The sequence below is a fragment of the Microcaecilia unicolor genome, chromosome 3 (assembly GCF_901765095.1).
Source record: "Microcaecilia unicolor chromosome 3, aMicUni1.1, whole genome shotgun sequence".
Classification (NCBI taxonomy): domain Eukaryota; kingdom Metazoa; phylum Chordata; class Amphibia; order Gymnophiona; family Siphonopidae; genus Microcaecilia; species Microcaecilia unicolor.
In genome coordinates, this window is record NC_044033.1 from 180,817,715 (window position 1) to 180,840,812 (window position 23,098).

General features: G+C 45.3%; 1 protein-coding gene across 1 annotated transcript in view; it reads left to right on the forward strand.

The window, feature by feature from the left end:
- Positions 1–18,095, forward strand: part of LOC115465865 (retinol dehydrogenase 16-like) — a 101,698-nt gene extending 83,603 nt beyond the window's left edge. The window contains exons 4-5 of the mRNA XM_030196665.1: positions 14,825–14,988; positions 17,710–18,095. Of these exons, the coding sequence (XP_030052525.1) occupies positions 14,825–14,988; positions 17,710–17,903 (358 nt within the window). The 3' untranslated portion in view covers positions 17,904–18,095. The remainder of the gene's footprint in view (positions 1–14,824; positions 14,989–17,709) is intronic.
- The last annotated feature ends 5,003 nt before the right edge of the window (positions 18,096–23,098 follow it).

Consider the following 23,098-nt stretch of genomic DNA (forward strand, 5'->3'; position numbering starts at 1 on the left):
ATTTGCTCTAGTGATCAGTGGCGTAGCCACAGGTGGGATTGGGTAGGTGGGATTGGGTGGGCCCACCCATTTATGGCTCAGGCCCACCCAACAGTAGCACATGTTTAGTGGTAATTGGTGGGAATCCCGCCAGCTGAAGATTTCCCCCTGAAGGTAACGAAAATGCAACTCTCCACAACACCGGCACCTGCGCATGCTCAGTTTTCAGTGCATGCCTGCTGCCAAGGTGGAAAGAAGCGTTTTCCCACCAGCTGAGATAATTTTTTTTGGGAGGGGGGGAGAGAACACTTGGTGCCCACCCAAATCTTGCCTAGGCCCACCCAAAATCTGTTGTCTGGCTACGCCCCTGCTAGTGATGTTCAGCCTTATAACAGAGGGGGGGGGGGGAGGGAGGTGAAGAAGGTGTTGCTGGGAGGAGCACAACTGGAGGAAGGAAGCCTATGGTATAAGTAACTGTGAAAGGACTCCTTTAATCCCTTGAGTAAAGCCCTGGGCAACAGAAGCACTTTGTAAAACCCATGCATGCCTTTAAGCTAGTGTATAAACCTGACCTGGACATTTTTACCCCATATACATGTACTCCATTTATAAAATGGAAAATATAGGTGTAGATTTTACTACCACCCAAAGCATGCCTGCGTGGTGTGAATCTCCATGTGGAAATAGCAACTTTCTGAAATCAGTACTTATACATGTAAGTAACAACCGTTAATTCTATAAAAGCCACTCAAAAACTTGCACAGGCATATTTGGGCAATAGCTGGCTTTTGAACAAGCAATTATTGGCAATAATTAAATTTAATTAAGACTTTACCTGCATAAATTTGGGTGCGGGATCCGCGCCTAAATTTTACATGCAATCTGAAAAAGGGAGCACGGATATGGGAGGGGCATGGCAAGAATGGGGGCATTTCTAGAATTTACACGCATTGTTATAGAATAAGGGGGATATGTGTCTAATTTAGGCGCATACATTTGCATCATGCTTCAGTTGGTACAAGTGGCCGTGCCCAAAGTTAGACGTAATTCCAAGGTGTACATGATATTCTATAAATCACGCTTAACTTTAAGCATAGTTTATAGAATAGAGCTTTCTTTGGCACCATATATAGAATCTAGCCCTAAACACCCATAAATACTGCAATTTAACCATACATATATTTCTACAATAATAGTATAAGGGGGTAGTTATCAAGCTGAGTTAGGCACCAACCCATGATATTTGCCCCGTAACACATGTAAAGGGTTCTAATGCTGGTTTTGGTGCCCTAATGCTAATAATTTTTAATGAGCTTTTCCTCCAAGAACTTGTCCAGTCTTCCTTTGAATCCCACTATCATGGTTGCCTTCACCACATCCTCCAGCAACAAATTCCACAGCTAAATTGTGTATTGTGTAAAAATGTTATGTTTGGCTGTTAAAATTCTTAATGTGAAGCAGTGCAAAGTGATGCATTTGGGGTATAGAAATCTAAAAGAGCAGTATGTACTAGGGGGTGAGAGACTGACACAACCAGATCAGGAAAGAGACCTTGGGGTGATAGTGTCTGAGTATCTCAAGGCAGCGAAACAATGTGACAAGGTGGTGGCTACAACCAGTCTAAAGCAGTTGTACCAAGCACGGTAAGCTTTGTGCATTAGGGCCTCAGTTCCCTTTACCCCTGCCTGCCCCCATCCCGTTCCTCTCCATATAGCTGCACTACCAGAGCTTGTCCTGATCACTCAAACCTTCTCCCCCTCACAGTTCCTTTCTGTTTCATCCAGCCTTTCACAGCAGAATTCTCTCTCCCAGGTAGGAACCTCTTTCACTTGATTTACTTCTTTCTATTCTTCTCTTTACAGCTCATCTCTCAGCCTGTCGCCATCACCCAGCCTCTCTTCTTCTTACAGCTGCTTTCTGCCCAGTGGCGTAGCCACAGGTGGGCCAGGGCCCACCCACTTAGAGCTGAGGCCCACCCAATAGTAGCACACATTTAGCAGTAGCTGGTGGGGATCCCAAGCTCCGCCAGTTGAAAACTTCCCCCTGATGGTAAAGAAAACGCTACTCTCCATGATACTGGCACCTGTGCATGCTCAGTTTTCAATGCATGCCTGCTGCAGACTGCCAAGGTGGAAAGAAGCGTTTTCCCGCCAGCTGAGATATTTTTTTGGTGGTGGGGGGGAGGGGGGGGGGGGGAAGAACACTTGGTGCCCACACACTTCTTGCCTAGGCCCACCCAAAATCTGTTGCCTAGCTACGCCCCTGTTTCTGCCACCTCAAGCTCTTCACAGTTCCTTTCTGCTACCTCCAACTCTTCACAGCTGCATTCTATCTCCCAGCCAATAATCCCTTTCAATCCCCTTCACCCCATCCTAGCTCCTCTATTACTCACTCACAGGCCGATGTTCAGAATTCCAGTGCTGTATAGAACAGTGCCCGACCAATACTGCGAGAGCAGCACAGAAAAATAGCTCCCCAATGCTCAACCGTAAAAAGATATCTGCACTGTTTGACCGAAAGCAAGAGGGAGGAACATGCCTGGCGCCTGAGCACAAGAGTTTCACAGTAAGCAGAACTCTTGCATGCATGCGCCAGGCAAACCCAGCAGCAAAGCACATATCAGTGCTGTTCTTCTGCACCTTTAAATATAAGCTTTTCAATTTTTTTATCCCGAAAAGCTTATATTTAAGAAAACAGGCACCAATGTGTGCTTTTGCTTTTGAGTTTGCTGTTACTCGTACACATTAGTCTCTTACTACAGTGCTTAGGGCCTTGCACGGTCTTCCTTCTGCTTCCAAATTAAATAAAAACTGATGGATTTTAAAGAAAAAATAATGGGAAATCCTCTTTTTGAACACCCCAATGCCAGATCCGTGTTGGCGTTAGGTTTTCAGCGGTAAGGGACGCTTTTTTTTGCGTGCTGTTCTCTGAGCATTGGGAGGGAATAGGAAATTATCTCATTAATATCCATTTGACTACATTTAAATACTAATCATTGGCACACACATTGTTTCCCATGCTAGAGCCCTCTGAACATTCTGCACAGATTTATGCCGGCGTTAGTCAAGGGTAATCGGCTCTAACACTGGCATTAGGTTTTGAGCATAGGCCCACCAGTACGTCTGTGTCCTTTTTATCTTAATCGCTAAACATATTATTGTAGCAACACATGTAAAATTGTCATGCCAATAACATTATCCTGCTTATTTTCGAAGGAGATCGCCGGCCATCTTCCGACACAAATCAGGAGATGGCCAGCCATCTCCTGAACCCGGCCAAATCGGTATAATTGAAAGCCGATTTTAGCTGGCACCAACTGCTTTCCGTCGCGGAGCCGGCCAAACTTCAAGGGGGCATTTCCGCAGGGTATGGAAGGCGGGATGGGGGCGTGCTTACGAGATGGCCGGCTTCACCCGATAATGGAAAAAACAAAGCCGGCTCTGACAAGCATTTCGCCCACTTCACTTGGTCCCTTTTTCTTCAGGACCAAGCTTCAAAAAGGTGCCCCAACTGACCAGATGACCACCGGAGGGAATCGGAGATCACCTCCCCTTACTTCCCCAGTGGTCACCAACCCCCTCCCACCCAAAAAAAACAAAAACAAAAATTATTTTTTTGCCAGCCTCTAGCCAGCCTGAAATGTCGTACCCAGCTCCCTGACAGTAGTATGCAGGTCCCTGGAGCAGTGTTTTGGGGGTGCAGTGCACTTCAGGCAGGTGGCCCAGGCCCATCCCCCCCTACCTGTTACACTTGTGGTGGTAAATGAGAGCCCTCCAACCCCCCCCCCCCAAAAAAAAAAACCCCACTGTACCCACATGTAGGTGCCCCCTTCATCCCTTAGGGCTATGGTAGTGGTGTACAGTTGTGGAGAGTGGGTTTTGGGGGGATTTGTGGGTCTCAACACCCAAGGTAAGGGAGCTATGCACCTGGGAGCAATTTTGAAGTCCACTGCAGTGCCCCCTAGGGTGCCCGGTTGGTGTCCTGGCATGTCAGGGGGACCAGTGCACTACAAATGCTGGCTCCTCCCACAATCAAAGGGCTTGGATTTGGCTGGGTTTGAGATGGCCGGCATCAGTTTCCATTATCACCAGAAACCGATGCCGGCCATCTCTAAAGCCAGTGCAGATGCTGAGATTTGGCCGGCTCCGATCGTATTATCGAAATGAAAGATAGCCATCTATCTTATTCCGATAATACGGTTGGGGCGCCGCTTTATGGCCGGCGCCATTCGATTATGCCCTTCCACGTGACCCAGTCTCATGACCTTTTCTTACGTTTTTGTTTATGTTTATTAAAACTTATTATTCCATCCTTTCTGGGCAAGCAGTTCGGGGTGGTTTTCAAAGTGTAGTTAAAATAGCACAAATAAAAACACAGAAATTAATTCCATTAAGGATAGGAAAGAGGCAAGCAAACAAGGGCATTCACAACAAAATTAAGTAACGGTCAAACCCCGAACACAAGATAGATCCGCTGTTGTTGATTTCCAAAAGCCAGAGAAAAATGAGAAGACTTAAGAGAAGACTTAGATGTCTTAAATGAAGGCTCAAGCCATATGGAAGAAGGAAGCAAACAGGATGCTAGGAATTATTAGGAAAGGGATTGTGAATAAGACCAAAAATACTATAATGCCTTTGTATCGCTCCATGGTGCGTCCGCACCTTGAGTATTGCATTCAATTCTGGTCACCGTATCTATAGTGGAATTAGAAAAGGTTCAAAGAAGAGTGAACAAAATGATAAGGGGAATGGAACTCCTCTCATAACAGGAAAGAGTAAAGAGATTAGGGCTCTTCAGCATGGAAAAGAGACGAATGAGGGGAGATTTGATTGAGGTTTACGAAATCCTGAGTGGTGTAGAATGAGTAGAAGTAAATCGATTGGTTACTTGTCCAAAAGTACAAAGACTAGAGGACTCTCAAAGAAGTTACATGGAAATACTTTTAAACAAATAGGAGGAAATATTTTTTCTCTTAACGAATAGTTAAGCTCTGGAACTCTTTGCCGGAGGATGTGGTAATAGCGGTTAGAGTACCTGGGTTTAAAAAAGGTTTGGACAAATTCCTGGAGAAAAAGTCCATAGTCTGCTATTGAGACAGACATGGGAAGCAACTGCTTGCCCTGGGATTTGTAGTATGGAGTTTTGCCATGTACTTGTGACCTGGTTTGGCTACTGTTTGGAAAACTGAATACTGGAGTAGATGGACCATTGGTCTGACCCAGTATGGCTACTCTTATGTTCTTATACCGTCTCCTGTTAATCAAACCTCCTTGTACTGTACATTTCATCCAGGGGTGTGCTGGAAAATTTTTAACAACAGGCTCTTTCTCCGGACTTAGCCAGCTCTGCAGTTGGAAGGGCCAGGGATGGCGGGGGGGGGGGGGGGGGGGGGAGCAACACTTGCCTCTTTCTGCTCCCTCCCTTCGTGCGGGCATGCTAGGCATTCCTTTGCTGGCAACCAATAAATGGACTGTCACCACTCCCAACGTCTTGCTCTGAGCAGCATGCTGAAACTTCTCATACATGCTGGAGAAGTCCCAGCCTGCTGCTCAGAGCTGGAAACAAGGAGCTGGGAGCAGCAGCAATCTATTTACTTGGCTGGCAGGGCTCAGCATCCCCACCAGCAAAGTAAAAGAGAATTCAGCAGGGGGCCCAAGCCCACATTTTGGGAGCCAGTTGTTAAAGTAGCCATGGAGGGCCCTACTTTAACAACCGGCTCCCAAAATTCTTAAAAATTTAACAACCGGCTCTTGCGAGCTTGTGAGAGCCTGCTCCAGCACACCACTGATTTCATCCAACAGGCTACGGGGAGGTGGGGGCAGTAACTGGTATACAGAAGCACTTTCTTCCTGTCTCCATTTACTGCCCTGAAACATGGAAATTTATGCTTCAAATTTAGTAAATAATATCATAAATATATTGGGGTACCCAGGCACCCACAGGACTGGTGATTATACCTCAAAGAATACCAGCACACATACACAGGTTTACAGGTAAAACAAATGCACTTTATTTCTGTTGTCAGCTAATCAAACATATGAAACCTGTTCGTTCATAAGCATAATGATAACTTTAAGGTCAAAGGTCTCTTGAGAACTCACAGTCTTCCTATAGGCTATGCAGACAAGCTCCACAGTCTCAAGGAACATTTGTAGGCCAGTTGGGTGCTAGGCAGGTCTGAAGGATTAGTGATGTTGAACTTCCAAGGTATAAGCTTTTGATAAAGGCATCAGCTGATGGGTTGCTTTTGTCTTCCCAGGGTCTCTCTGCAGATATAGTAGCCCAGCTTGGAGCCACCTTGGAGGATTCCTTACCCAAGCTCCCTGGCCTGATTGTTCCCTGAGCTCTTATCAGTGTTGCCAATTAACCAGTGTCAAAACCCGCCCAAAATTTCACACTCCCGCCCCTGCCATCATCAGCTCCACCCCCGCCATCATCAGCTCCACCCCTGTCATCACCAGCCCCGCCCCCACCATCACTAACCACTCCCCCGTCACTAACCACCCCCCCAACGTCACTAACCATGCCCCCAATGCCACTAACCACGCCCCCAAACCGCAGCGCTGGCGGAGAAAAAAAAACGCCCTGGAGAAAAAAAGCAGCCCAAAAAACCGCAACCCGCAGCGGTCAGAAATTTCCCGCAGCGGGTCGCGGGAAAACCGCCCATCTGGCAACCTTGGCTCTTATCCTCCCTGGGCCACACCCACTTGGCTCTGCCTTTGCTGAGACACTCCTCCCCTGAATTGGAGTGAAGGGTTTAAGGTGGTTCTCCAACTGTGAGGGAGTTCTGGTGAAGGGAAACAGTAACAACCTATAGACTCCCTCCCATACCCTCTCCCTCAGCTCAACCATGCCTGAGAGTGCCTGCACTATCAGGGTTCACACAAAGGTGAGCATCTGCCACAACTAGGGTCACCGTAAGTGGCAAGAACCACCCTCCCATAGGGAACTAAAGGAGGCCCCCTGCCACCTGAGGCCCATGGAACTGAATTCTGACCAGGCCTATCATTCTGCCCGAGACAGAGGACCCTTCAAATACCACTACTACTGTTAATCATTTGTAAAGCACTACTAGACATACACAGCGTTGTACACATTATAAGCAGGTACTTTCTCTGTCCCTAGTGGGCTCACAATCTAAGTTTTGTACCTGGGGCAATGGAGGGTTAAGTGGCTTGCCCGAGGTCACAAGGAGCTGTAGTGGGAATTGAACCCAGTTCACCAGGATCTCAGACTGCTGCACTAACCATTAGGCTACTCCTCCACTCCAAATACTATAACAAAGACAGTGTAAATCTGAAAGAGCAGCAACCATTTATTGTTCCAGCACTGTCCACGAACTGCACCAGTGGGAAGCATATGGATAGGGCTTTTTGAGGACATGTCCAGGCAACCGGGCGGGTTTTGCCAATCTGCCCATTTGTCCGGATTTCTGGACAAGCGGGTGGGCAGGCCGTCCTATGCTAGCCTCCCGGCCCTCCCCTCCCCTTACTTACTACTCTACTGCCCTAGTGGTCTAGTGACCTCTTCTGCCTTCAGGGCAGGAAAGAGCCCCCTCTTTCCTGCCCGGAGCGCTGCCCTTCATTCTGTTGCTGATCTTGGCGCTGATTAAAAATGGCCGCCGAGAGTTGAAGCGACCTCGTGAGACTTCAACTCTCGGTGGCCATTTTGAATCTGCGCCAAGATCAGCAACAGGATGCAGGGCAGTGCTCCGGGCAGCAAAGAGGGGGCTCTTTCCTGCCCCGAAGAGGTCACTAGACCACCAGGGCAGTAGAGTAAGGGAAGGGAAGGGGGGTGACGGGGTGTGTGACAGGGAGGAGGGGAATATGTGACGGGGGCGGAGCGAGGGTGTGAAAGGGGGTGGAGCGAGGGTGTGGCAGGCGGGGCATGTGTCCTCTTTTGGGGGACCAAATATGGTAACCCTACATATGGACAACAAGCGTAGTCCTTTGTAGCAAGCTCAGGCAACCCTCTCCAGAATCAATAAGGGACTCATCCCCAGTGGCTGACATTCCAACACCTGGGAACTGTTCTCATGCTTGGTGCATTGTACCTCTTGGTGCATTGTACCTCTTCATGCATAAGTATCTCTGTTCTCAGTGTCTTCCCAGGATCATGGTTCGCTGCCAGGTGCCACAGTACCCATCTCTATATCTTCCAGAAACAGAGCCACCCCTGAAGCCACTCTGGGTGATTCTCCTCTGCTTACTGGCACTTGGATCACTTCCTGGCCTCATCCTCCGAGTCTCATGGGCTTACCACGTTCAGGGTGATCCTGGGTAGATGCTTTCAAATTTACGTCAGCCACTGACAGATTGGCTAGGCTTTCTGGTAGTGATGGTGCCCTCACCACGGTACTGGTCCCAGTGGCATAGATATGGGTGGGCCTGAATGGGCACAGGCTCACCCAATCTTGGCTCAGGCCCACCCAGCTGCAGCGCCACACTGCTCTCTTCCACCCTGTCCTAAGCGATGTCCCAGAATCTTCATTCTGGTCTCTGAACCCTTCTCTCCCCGGTGTTGGTACAGGCATCCTTGTTGATGCCTGCAGCGATTCATTCTTGCTGCTTGCGCTGGCCCCACAGGCTTCCAGATAGAAAATAAGCAATGATGTCAATGAGGGTGGGACATGACAGATGGAAGCCTGTGGGGCTGGCGCAAGCAGCGAGAATGAATTGCTGCAGGTGACGAGGATGCCTGTATCGATATCAGGGAAGGATGGAGTTCAGAGACAGGAGCGCAGATGCCGGGATGCTGCAGAAAAGAGGGAGAAGATGTGGGGTAGGTGGAAAAAAAAAACCCTCTTATTTTCTAAAAAAAAAAAATCTCAGGGAAGATATTTTGTGGTGTGGGGGGGAGGGGGGTGTGAGCGCGTGGAAGGGCCCATCCAAAATACCAAGACTAGCTACACCTCTGACCGGTCCCTGCCATCTCTGCCACCTGGTCTCTCCTCCAGACAGCACTCTGGTATGCACTATAAAAGGGGTCCAGATAACTTCTCTGGGCCACTACAGTCTATTGAATCATCTGACTCAAAGGAAGTCTCAGGACAATGCTGACATTTCAGTAAAATGTGGGTAGGCTTGTGACAATGATGGCGACTAGGATACTTAAAACACCCCCTAATCCAGCCACCCTTAAAAAGGAGCACCACTTTAGCTTTAAAGCAATGTACACAGGATGCATTTTTGATTCCTCCCCCCAATTGAACCTAGAGAGGTGACAAATATGGAACTGTGGAGCCTAATTAGTAGAAATGGAATCCATCCTGTTATCCTAGTTATGTATGTTTTCAGGTGTCACTGTCTCAAAATGTAGGGAGATTGAGGGAGCACTTAGTACCATCAACAATAAGACATCCACTCTCTCGTTACCTCTCGCCTTGACTACTGCAGCCTACTCCTCACTGGTCTCCCACTTAGCCACCTATCCCCCCTTCAGTCCGTTCAGAACTCTGCTGCACGTCTTATCTTCCGCCTGAACCGATACACTCACATCACCCCTCTCCTCAAGTCACTTCATTGGCTTCCGATCAGTTACCGCATTCAATTCAAGCTTCTGCTACTAGCCTACAAATGTACTCGATCTGCAGCCCCTCACCTCTCAACCCTCATCTCTCCTTACGTTCCTACCCGTAACCTCCGCTCTCAAGACAAATCCCTCCTTTCAGTACCCTTCTCCACCACCGCCAACTCCAGGCTCCGCCCTTTCTGCCTCGCCTCACCCCACACATGGAACAAACTCCCCGAGCCCATACGCCAGGCCCCCTCCCTGCCCATCTTCAAATCTCTGCTTAAAGCCCACCTCTTCAAGGTCGCCTTCGGCACCTAACCTCTACACCTCTACCCAAGAAATCTAGACTGCCCCAACTTGACATTTCGTTCTTTAGATTGTAAGCTCCATTGAGCAGGGACCGTCCTTTTTGTTTATTTTTTACAGCGCTGCGTAACCCTAGTAGCGCTCTAGAAATGTTAAGTAGTAGTAGTAGACATGATCAATATATGTCTTTACGGTCTTCTAACCTAGCTTTAGTGAAGTGGTTCATATTGTTACAGAATAAGATCAATATGATGGACAACACTGCTCAATATAATAATTTTTGTCTTATTAATTTTCCAGTTAACTTATTTCCTCAATAAAAATGTTTAATAATTATTTTAGGGGCATTCGTTAGATCCCTTCTTAACCTCGAGGGTATTCAGCGCCTGTTATTTAAAGGGCTTGGCATGTGGAGTTGATTTTACTTCCCTGGACTTGCTGATATGTTTGGAGATTACAACTGAGGAAACCAGAAATATAGCTCTTGGGTTTAGTTCTTTTAAAAAGTTTTCACAGAAATGTTTCATGAAGTTCCAGGGTCATCTATATTTCTTGATCCAGGACAATTGGAAGAGTTTTGTTTAATCATGAGTGAATCAGGAATAGTGCCAGGAGTGACCTGCAGAATCTTGAAGGGATAGATTAGAGGTAGTAAGGAATAGGGATGTCAGGATGGTCTCTTTTAGACCTGTTTTTCTTCTATGTGGTTTACTTTGAATTGGCTTCTGTCTCACTTTATAAATGTACTAGTAAAACAGGCCCATTTCTGACACAAATGAAACGGGCGCTAGCAAGATTGTCCTCGGAGTGTGTATGTTTGAGAGAGTGTGTGTGAGACTGACTGTTTGAGAGAGAGTGAATGTGCGAGTGTGTGTGTGTGTGTGTGACAGAAAGAGAGTGAGACTGGGTGCGAGTGTGTCTGTGAGAGAGAGAGTGTGTGTGTGTGAGAATGAGAGTGTGTGCCATGGGCCCCCCTCCCTTCCTCCGAGTTCCAGGGTCATCCCCCCTCCCTCCTTCCGAGTTCCAGGGTCGCCCCTCCCTCCCTCCGAGTTCCTGGGTCGTCCCCCTCCATTCCCTCCAAGTTCCAGGGCCGTCCCCCTCCCTCCCTCCCTCCGAGTTCTGGGGTTGTCCCTCTCCCTTCCTCCCTCCCTCCGAGTTCCAGGGTCGGCCCCCCCTTCCTCCCTCCGAGTTCCAGGGTTGCGTCCCTCCCTCCCTCTGAGTTCCAGGGTCGCCCCCTCCCTCCCTCCCTCCGAGTTGCAGGGTCGTCCCCCCTTCCTCCGAGTTCTAGGGTCGGCCCCCCCTTCCTCCCTCCGAGTTCCAGGGTCGCCCCCTCCCTCCGAGTTCCAGGGTCGCCCCACACCTCCCCCCTCCCTCCGAGTTTCAGGGTCCCCTCCCTCCCTCCCAGTTCTAGTGTCATCGTCCCTCCCTCCCTCCCTCCCTCCCAGTTCCAGTCGCACTCACTCCAAGTTTTAAAAATCATCTTCACAGGAAAGCAGCGTTAAAAGGCGTGCAGCCTCGGTCCTTCTCTCTGTGTTAGCTGTAGTCCCGCCCTCATTGCAGAAAGAGGACATGAGGGTGGGACCAGAGCTAACAGAGAGAGAAGGGCCGAGCCTGCATGCCTGTTGACGGTGACCTGGAGGGGCGTGGCGTTGCGACGAGGGTGGGGCCTCGTGTGGTTGGTCAGTGCTGCGGCTGACATTCCCGGAACTACGTGACATTCAGTAGCCTTACAGCAGAGTGCACGAATGCCTCAGCCATGAGCCACACAGTCAGTTTCAGAATGTTGGAGGTGGGTTTTATTTTATAGGATGGGTTATATTTATTTTTTATTTAAAGTTTTATACAATTGATTTTTGGGGGACATGATGTATTTACTTTATGTGATATTTTGAATTTTTCTAGCATAAGTCAGCATTTATATGCCAACATTTTTTTTTTTAATTTTTTTATTGAATTTACTTTATACAACTCAAAAGAGATAATGAAATACATATAGCAATTACAATTTCCTTTATACAGACTAATGCCTTAATAAAGTCATAATTAAAAAGAAAAATATATTATATTACTTCGACCATAAGAAATTATAGTAATAATATGATCCAAGAGAGAGAAAATTACATTTAACATTCAAGTAGGAATGAATAAAAAGAAAAAAAAAATAATACTGCTCCCCAGTGCTTCATCTCAAGCCTATCTTATGCAGTATGCGTCTGTGGTTCAACTATTTCCACTACTTCTTCCTCTCTATGTAATAGAAACTCCTCCAATTGTTTTGGCTCAAAAAATTGGAAATGATTAGTTTGATATAATATACAACAAATACAGGGAAATTTCAAAACAAAATTTAGCTCCAAGAGCCAGAGTCCTCGCCCGAAGGGCCAGGAATGCCCTGCGCCTCTTCTGAGTTTCCTTAGAGAGATCAGGGTAAACTCTAATTTTAGAGCCAAAAAATAAGGAGTCCAAATGTCTAAAGGAAAGTTTCAACACTGCGTTCCTGTCCATTTCAAAGGCGAAGGTTACCACCACTGTAGTTTTTTGAGTAATTACTTCCAACGATGACTCTAGGAACTCTGTCAAGTTCATACCCTCTCCTGTTTGAGTAGGCAAAATATCTCCATCTCTCTTTTTATTAAACTGCAAATATTGTGCTCGCACTATAGGAGGAAGAGATTCACTTGCCATTCCCAGTGTTTCCACTAGATATTTCTTCACCATTTCAACAGAAGATATTAATGGGGAACGTGGAAAATTAGTTAACCTTAAGTTTAACTTTCTTACTTGATTTTCCAGGTATTCTAAACGACGGAACATATAGTTCCGATCCCTTATTGAAGTTTGACTTAAGGTTTCTAAAGTTTGTAACTTTGTACCCATTTGATTTAATTGGGAAACTTGTTGAGTGGTAGTCTGAGACTGTGAAAGAACAGCTTCCGAAAGAACTTTTATTTCAAGAGCATTCTTTTCAATTATTGTTGATAGAGAGGAATGCAGAGAATAAGTCAAGTCCCAGAGTGATTCATTTGCCACCACTGCAGGTCTCTCCATAACACCCACAAAAAACACAGGGGGTGGTGCAGTCAGAATTTGGCTCAATGTACTTACAATTTGTGGTGGCAAAATTTGAGAAGGCAATTGTTCCGACATAGATACCGTTCTGAATGCTTCCTGTAGAGTGGACTGGTTCCCTCCCTGTGCTTCGGCAATGCCCTGTGGACTCCGTGCTACAGGACCTCTCTCCATTCGACTTCCTCCTGGTTGCGGGGGAGCAGTGCGCTGCGCGGGGCTTAGGGAAACCCTGTTACTACTGCCGTCTAACGCTTCCGCGTTAGCTCCGATAGAAGGAGATGAAGTCTGCCTGGGGATGGAGGTCAGCCCGAACTGTTCCAGCGTCGGCTGTCGTGGAGGAATCGGCCCAGTGCTGGTTGAGGGAATTTCCCGCACTTTACCTCTCCGCTTCCCCATTTTCGGGGGACCCTCGGAGAACCTCACAGCCAAAAGTAAGGAAGAGTTCAAGGTGCGTCCAACGCAGTATACAGCTACGCGGCCATCTTGGATCTACTAAAGCTCTATATGCCAACATTTAGGTGCCCACTTATGCCATGTCAATAGCAGATGTAAATGTGTGTGCCTAAATGTGGCACTTTAGCTTGTAACTTACAGTTATGCACTATGTATGTTGCACGCCTGTATTATAGAATACCACTGAGTGCACATAGCTATAACAATTACATGTATAAGTGCTATGCAACTGGCACTTAACTTTAGATGACCTGTTATAGGGGGATGGTGACTTTTCCCCATATAGGAGTAAAAGCCCCTGCAACAACATAACCTGACCAGTGTATTACTGAGATTGATTATACCAGACCTGCGATATATCCTATTCAGCTCACAGAATATGCGGTGATCTATGCTCTAATAAAGGAAGACATTTGCTCAGACTTTTGCCCAGACATGCACATCTAAAGGAAAGAACCTGTGACCTTGTTAAAATTGTCAAGATGGCAAACTGGCTGATGCAAGACCAAGGAATGTGGGCAAAGTGAAAGTATTCTTGGTCATGTCGACCCTAGCCTGCCTGGAGCCCAGAATTTGGGGAAATACCTCCAGTGTCTCTGTAGACATAAAATAAGGGTACATGCCAATCACCTTCTGTGATGTTATCAAATCATCAGAGACATTGCTGATATTAAAATGATATAAATAGGCATCTATTATAACAAGCGATTTCCTATCATCCTCTCTGCCTTCGACTTCTAGAGCTTCACTTTAGACTTCCTCCGATAATCATCGGAAGATTTCAGAGTGTTGGACCTCAAGCAAGAGCTGAAGGTTGAGTGAGCACTGCCCGTGATAAGACAAATACCTGCTAATCCAGTTGTCCTTGAAAAGGAAGAGACTTACATCACCTACTTAGGTTATGTAAGTCAAGATCTGTAATCACTTTCCTCTAAGGGGACAAACAGTAGTATATTGGCTATAGGGACTGTGTATTTATTCCATTTGATATCTCACTAGTGTTCATTCTTGTATTTAAAGAAATTTTATTCTGTAACATTCTAAACACTTTCTAAACTCATTCAAAACATTCTTGTTATTTCTGTTTCCATTCTAGTTCATATTTCATTCTTGTAAATAAGCATTTCTTTGTGATTATTTCATATTTTGCCTCTGTAAATAATCCTTTATGTTTCTAAATTACATTGTAAGTACTTGCTGCTTATCAGTGACGAGGGAGTTTAAAACAGAGATCAGCTCAATAAAAGTCATGCTTATTATTCAACAATGTGATACGAAATGTATTATTTGCATGTCTTATCTTACACTGTCCAACAGAGATCAATGTGATTACTGATTGCTCCCACAGGCAATACTAGCACTTTTCAGGTAGTTTTCTCTCTTTTATGTATAGTAGCAGCTGATGAGCAAAGACAGCTATGGTGGGACAGGGGGAAAGGCAGGTATAATATAACTAAAGTCCTAATATTATAAACAGAAAGAAAATATTTATTTTGCATTGCAGACGTGAGCTGTGCTCCTTTGGAGTGAAAGTCTGTATCATCGAGCCTGGTACTTTCAAAACCTTCATGACGGACCCCAAGCACAATGAAGAGAGTTTCCAAAAGATCTGGAACCGCTTGCCAGCAGAGGCTAAGGAAAGCTATGGACAGGGCTTCTATATCAAGTGTGAGTTTTCTGCTCTCTTTCCAATAGATAGGGGGTAGGATGAACACAGATATATCTGGGGAATGAATCTGTTATGGTATTAGTGTCATTTGTGGATCTGTTGAGCCAAAAAGAATTGATGAAGCTTTGAAGCTATTGTCACATGGCTTTAGGGAAGGGTGTGAAGCTGGTCTCCAAGTTAAAAAATTTTCCATCTGTGGAATTGTAAAGAAGTAGAGAGATCGTGGATGCTTTTCAAAGTGCTCTATTCAGATAAATGGTGATGGAACCCATGGGAGAGGGAGCGAAACTGGATCTGGTGCTCACAAATGGGGATAGTGTGTCAAATGTCCGAGTGGGTGCCCACCTGGGCAGCAGTGACCATCAAACAGTTTGGTTTGATATAACAATTGAAGCGGAGGGCAGCCACTCAAAACTCAAAGTCCTGGATTTCAAGCATGCTGACTTTAGTAAAATGGAGGAATACCAGAGGAAGGAGCTGATGGGTTGGGAGGATATATGAGATGTGGAAGGGCAGTGGTCCAGGCTGAAAGAAGCTATAAATATTTCTACAAACCTTTATGTAAGGAGAGTAAATAAAAGCAAGAGAAAAAGGAAATCAAGTGGCTCCAAGCAAGTGGCTGAGAAAATAAAGGCTAAAGAGTTAGCGTTCGTGAAATACAGAAAAACTCAAGATGAACACAGAGAGGAATACCGTATGAAACTGAAAGAAGCCAAGAGAGAGATATGTCTGGCAAAAGCGCAAGCGGAAGAACAAATGGCTAGAAATGTAAGGAGGGGCGACAAAAATTTCTTCAGGAATATTAATGAAAGGAGGAAGACTAAAAATGGAATTGTGAGACTGAAAGATGATGCGAACCGCTATGTGGATAATGATGAAGAAAAAACAAATGTGCTAATCAAATACTTCTGTTTTTACTGAAGAAAATCCTGGAGAAGGACCACGATTGACTGGCAAAAGTACATATGAGAATGGCGCGGATATAGCACCGTTCATGGAAGAGAGTGTTTATGAACAACTTGAAAATCTAAAAGTGGACAAAGTCATGGGACCGGACGGGATCGATCCCAGAATATTGAGGGAACTCAGACAGGTTCTGGCAGGTCCTTTTTAAAGATTTGTTTAATAAATCCTTGGAGACGAGGGAGGTTCCGTGGGATTGGAGAACAGTGGATGTGGTTCCTCTTCACAAAAGTGGTGATAGGGAAGAAGCTGGAAACTACAGGCTGGTAAGCCTCACTTTGGTTATTGGAAAGGTAATGAAAGCGATGCTGAAGGAAAGGATTGTGAATTTCCTGGAAGCCAATAAGTTGCAAGATCCGAGACAACATGGTTTTATCAAAGATAAATCATGCCAAACAAATCTCATTGAATTCTTTGACTGGGTGACCAGAGAATTGAATCAAGGACGTGCGATAGATGTACTAGATTTCAGCAAAGCCTTTGACATGGTTACTGACAGGAGGCTCTTGAATAAACTTGAAAGGCTGAAGATAGGACCCAATGTGGTGAACTGGATTAGGAACTGGTTGATGGACAGACGCCAGAAGGTGGTGGTTAAAGGAATTCACTTGGATAAGGGAAAGGTGAATAGCGGAGTGCCTCAGGGATCAGTGCTGGGGCCGATTCTGTTCAATATATTTGTGAGTGACATTGCCGAAGGGTTAGAAGGTAAAGTTTGACTTTTTGAAGTTGATACCAAGATTTGTAAGAGTGGACATCCCAGAGGGAGTGGAAAACATGAAAAGATCTGCAGAACCTAGAAGAATGGTCTAATGTTTGGCAATTAAAATTCAATTCAAAGAAATGCAAAGTGATGCACTTAGGGAGTAGAAATCCACAGGAGACATATGTGTTAGGCGGTGAGATTCTGGTATGTACAGGCAGGGAGAGGGATCTTGGGGTGATAGTATCTGAGGATCTGAAGGCGATGAAACAGTGTAACAAGGCGGTGGCCGTAGCCAGAAGGATGCTAGGCTGTATAGAATGTAACCAGCAGAAGAAAGGAGGTGTTGATGCCCCTGTACAAGTCATTGGTGAGACCCCACTCAGAGTGTTGTGTTCAGGTTTGGAGGCCTTATCTTGCTAAGGATGTAAAAAAACTGAGGCGGTGCAAAAAAAAGCTACAAAAATGGTATGGGATTTGCGTTACAAGATTTATAAGGAGAGACTTGCTGCCCTGAACATGTATACACTGGAAGAAAGGAGAAACAGGTGATATGGTACAGACGTTCAAATACTTGAAAGGTATTAATCCGCAAACAAATCTTTTCTGGAGATGGTAGAGGACATGAAATGAGGTTGAAAGGGGGCAGACTCAAGAAAAATGTCAGGAAATATTTTTTCACGAAGAGGGTGGTGGATACTTGGAATGCCCTCCCTTGGAAGGTGGTGGAGATGAAAATGGTAACGGAATTCAAAAATTTGTGGGATAAACATAAAGGAATCCTGTTCAGAAGGAATGGATCCTCAGAAGCTTAGTGGAAATTGGGTGGCATCACCGTGGTTGGGAGGCGGGGCAAGTACTGGGCAGACTTCGACAGTCTATGCCCCAAAAATGGCAAGGATAAATCAAGGTCAGGTATACATATAAAGTAGCACATATGAGTTTATCTTGTTGGGCAGACTGGATGAACCATACAGGTCTTTATCTGTTGTCATCTGCTATGTTACTATGCTTGCAGCTGGTGATGTTATTTTGCTTCTCCATTCTTATACAGATTTCAAGGTGATACGTAATCTGGAGGTGATGCGCAATCCCAAACTGACTCTAGTGACAGACTGCATGGAGCACGCTCTGACAGCAGTACACCCCCTCACGCGTTACTCTACCGGCTGGGTTGCTAAACTCATCTATGTCCCATTCTCCTACTTACCAACAGCCCTAGCAGACTTCCTGATGAGCTTGATGTAAAGAACCAGCAAAGTGAGCCTAGAAGAAATGCCTCCAAAACAGGATCCATAATAACTAGGACCCCACTAGAAATATAACATATTTGTTAGCAGAAAGGAGTTTATCATCACCAGTATGCTCACTCAAGGAGAAGTAATTGAGCGTTATTCAATAAAGAATTTTTCTGTGAAAACCAAATAACGAGATTCTTTTTTTTAATGTCCATTTAATATTAATGGGATGGCCATTTACTAACTGCACACATTACATAAAAACAGTCCTGCAGTAGATAAAACAAGCTGTTAATATATTACCTCCATACGTGAAGTAGATGTCAAAATCTTACCTGGTACAATCAGGGTTTAGTGTTCTGAAAGCCAACAGAAAACTGTAGATGATGACATGTAAGGGCACACTCTGGTCAGTTGTTTCCCTCCAGATTGCTCACCCATCTGCCAACTGTATAGGTTTCACTATCTGCAATATATTGCTTTTCATTAGCGGTGAGTGTTGCTTAAAAGTTTTGATCAAAATTGATTGTGTGATTAAAAATTTTAGTGGCCCGTTTACAAAGCTATGGTAAGCACTAACGCATGCCTATGGTGGCAAAAAATGACCTATCACATAGAACGTTGAGGCATCCTGTTCTAAGTTCAGGATGTTTGCACACTACCCTCGTTCTAAAAAATAAAATTAGTTTTTTCATGATGGGGCATGTCCAGGGGTGGAGAGTGAGCGTGTTCTGCGTTAATCAGTTAGTGTAGCTACATTGCCGCATGCTAAACCTGTTAGCATATGAGCCGTTACCACCTACAAAATGGGCGGTGATAAGGGCTCATGTGCTAATTTTTTGTAATGCCATTGGCTAATTGGAAAAATTAACCAATGGCCATTAATACAAAGAATAGGAAATTCTTCCATTTTACTGCAGTGGTAAAAATGGCCTTAGCACATGGGAAGGACTCATGTAAGGGTTTGCTAAGTTCACTTTTTACCACCGTGTGGTAAAAGGGCCCCTTAATTGCATGATTAATTGCAAATGATCATATGCTGTTTTTCAGTCACAGAGAAATTGAACTTTGTTAATAAATACATCACCAGCAATATAAACCAGATGATTAAGAAAAAACAAAACAATTATTATGGTTACTATTCCATGAGTCCTTATGCAGAAGAGTGTCACTCTAGATAGTATTGTTCAAATGACTGAGACAGTGCTTTTAATCACAAGCCTACCTATATGGCACATACTATCTAAAGAAAAAAGAAACCTGCAAGAACAGGCTCTTAGTCCAAACATGCAGATGAGGTTAAAAAGCAAAAAGAAAAGTTTTACCAAGCTTTTATCTCTACTGACACTGATGATTTTGTAACAAAAAACACTTAATTTAAAGGTCCATTGTTGCTAGGCAACCCCATGTAGGAAAGTGGGGATTCTGCAAACCGGCACAGCACCACAAAGGAAAGGCAGAGAAAAAGTTAACAACAAAATTGTAATAAATAAGGAAAAATTATGTTCTTACCTGATAATTTTCTTTCGTTTAATCATACCAGACCAGTCGACTAACGGGTTATGTCTATCCACCAGCAGAATGAGACAGAGAAAATAGTTCCAAGTACTTTGCCCCCTGTAATGGAAGTGAATTTTAAAGATTGTTTTTCATCTCTGTCTTGACCGACCAGTGCACTCGAGGTCTGTATTGTTGATTAGAAGTAATTCTGTTTAAAAATGATTGTTTAACTTTGATTGTGTGAAAGTTGGAATGTGGAAGATAAGACACAGCTCTAATTAATTTGGTATGTGAAGGGGAGGATGGCGCTTGCTTTCCAGCTTCAGCCTGGCCACCTGGAGTTGGAGAGCATGTGACCACGTTCCCACAGTGTGGCTTGTTTACCTAGACAGAGAAGCATTCTGTAATTTTCGCTAGCTCTGAACATGAGTTCTGAGCCTAATAAAAAGGGGACTTTCTTTCAGTGAAATCGGGAGCTCATCTGTAACGTACATACTGCACAGAGGATCTGTTCCTGGTCTAAAAAGCTCCTGGCTTTCGCTGTAACGCCCCCCCCCCCCCCCCCAGCTGATTTTAAGAGCTTGGATGATGTAAGGATCAGTGATGTTGTATGTATGTATGTATTATTGCTTCTTTTCCTGGTCTAAGAACTCTTAGCATTGCTTAGATGTAGAGACCAGTGATGTAATGATTGTTTATATATATAGCTAATCATTGTGTTTATTTATTTATTTGGTCCACTTGTGTCCCACATTTTCCCAGCTTATGCGGGCTCAATGTGGCTAACAAAGTTACAAGAAAATTACATAATACAACAGGAGAAATTTGTTCCAGTAATAGATTTACAAATAAGTACAGAGTAGCTAAAATAAGAGAATATGGAAGGGAAAACAGGAGCAACCAAGGAGAAGCTGACAGAGGGTAAAGAGCAGGTAAACTGCCAATACGGAAAAATAAAGGGGGTTAAACAGCATTGCTGACTTCGGGGTAGGCTTTAGTAAACAAATAAGTTTTTTTAAACAGTTTTTTAAAAGTTTGATGATCCGATGTCTCTTTCAGGAGCCTCGGCAAAGCATTCCAGGTTCGTGGGCTGATGAACGAGAAGGAAGAAGCGTAGATTGTCTTGTATTTCAAATTCCTGCTTGAAGGATAGTGCAGATTAAGATAAGTTCTAGATGACGCCAAGGAATTTCTAGCAGGCAAATCAATCAAATCACACATGTACATTGGTGCTTCGCCATAAATGATTTTGTGAGTTAAGGCAGATCTTAAAATCAATATGGTCCTTTTATATAGCTAATCATTGTATATACCTTAATCATTGTAGAATTTAGCTCCTCTAATAAAGGTTTCATTTATCTAATACGAATCCAAAAGAATCCACGGTAATTATGGAGTAGTCTGTGTCAGTGAGACAGGCTGTAAGTTCATAGCAGTACACCCCCTTAATGGTATCATGCAGCCTGGAATGCTCAGTATTTCTAATAACCAAGCAATCAGGGCCGGCAGAACCCAGTAAGCGAGGTAAGCATGGCAGGAGGGCGCCACAAGGCATGCTTACCGCTGCCCGGGCACTCACCTACAGGCAAGTCTCGGATCCCACCTCCTGCCCACCCTCAGCTCCCCGACAGCCCTTGTTTGGTTCCTGCGCTGCCCTGGAGGATTTAAATCTTTTATTTCACCTGAGTCACAGCGGTGGTGGCATCAGTGACGGCACTGCTGCTCATCTCTAGCCTTCCCTTCATTCTTTCTCAGTGTCCCGCCTTCTTCTGACATAATTTCCTCTTTCCGCAAGGGCGAGACACTGAGAGGGAAGGGAAGGCAAGAGACGAGCAGCAGTGCTTTCATTGACGCTGACGTCACTGTGACTCAGGTGAAATAAAAGAATTAAACCCCCCCAGGGCAACGCAATAACCAAATGAGGGCTGTCAGGGAGCTGAGGGTGGGCAGGTGGGGCTGGGGTTGGAACTGGAACTTGGGGGGCTGAAAAGGGGGGGCAGGTGGAGGCTGGGGCGAGTCACTGGACATGGATGGGAGGGAAAGATAGGGGGCAAAGGAGAATCACTGGACATGGATGGGAGTGGGAAGGGAGGGCAGGGGAGAGAGGAGAAATCTCTGGACACGGATGGGATGGGAGAGGAGGGTAGAGGAGAATCGCTGGACATGGATGGGAAGGGAAGGGAGGGCAGGTATTCTGACCTGGTTTTACAGCCTGATTTACTGACACAAACTACTCAGTAATTACTGTGGATTCTTTTGGATTTGTATTAGGTAAATGAGTGTCATGCTTCTCTTGGAAGCACTGGGTTGTGAGCCCTTGGACCCCTGCCCTGGAGCGGCAGTGGCAGGCAAAATCACCTCCAAACCAGAGACAAGGCAAAACAGGACTGGAACCCCGGACTGGAGTACTGAACTGGAACACACTGGACTAGAACACACCGGACTGGACCTAGGCTTCACCTACACATAGCTGCCGTTCCCTGGGGTTGAGCCCCTGGGTGCAGGCAGCTGGCAGGACTTGGAGGAAAACTGGTACTGGAACTAGCAGGCAGGAACACCAGGAATCAGGATTCAGAAGTGCCCACAGGCACCTAGACAAAAGCAGGGCAGACAGGGTTCAGAAGTGCCCACTGGCACCTAGGCCAAAGCAAGGCAGACAGGGGTGCAAGGCTATGGCTGGAGCTCCTGTAGCTGAGAAATACAGGCAGAGGACAGGACTATGGCTGGAGCTCCAGTAGCTGAGAAATATAGGCAGGAAGCAGAGCAATACTGAAAGCTGCCAAGCAGCCACTAAGAAAGAAACCCAAGACAGGAATACAGACCAGAGACAAGACTAGGAGAAGCAAAAGAACCAAAACTAGCTACACACAGACTAACTAGAATAAGCTACACACAAGCTAACAGGAATAAGCTATACACAAGCTAACTAGACACAAGCAAGAAACTCAGACTAGAACTGGACTAGGCTGAAGTGCACAGAGCACTCTAACATACCAGGGACCTTAGACGATGCAAAGGCAAACACAGAAGTTTCTAGGTGACTAATAAAGCCCATCAACACCTGAGGCTCAGCTGCAGCAATCTCTAGGCAACTACGGGTGCTGTCCAGGCACAAACAAGAAAGACAAGTCTGACAGCCTGGAAGAACAGGACCGGGCTGAGCAAAAGTCTGGAATGGGTAGGGCCAGCAAGACAGTCTATGGCAGACACTGGTTCTGGCCACCAGAGGGCAAGGGGAGCACTCAGAGCCATGCTAGAAGCAGCCAGCACACAGAGACAGAGACAGAGCAAACTTAGAAAGAACAGACAGAGGCCAGCTTAGAAGCCGACAGCCAGAAATAAGGTAAGCCTGAGAGGGGTCACGACCACAGACGTGACCATGAGACTTTTATTGGAGGTTCTAAGATACACAATGATTATATATATATATATATATATATATATATATATATATATATATATATATATATATATATATATAAATAATTCACACACACACACAATGATTAAGCTATATAACTGAAAAGAAACAATACCTATAAACAATCATTACATCACTGGTCCCTACATCCAAGCAATGCTAGGAGTTTCTAGACCAGGAAAAGAAGCAATAATACACTATACATACATTATCACTGGTCCTTAATCTCTACATCCAGGCTTTTTACATCAGCGAAGCTGAAGTCTGACCAGGAGTCTGGTTCT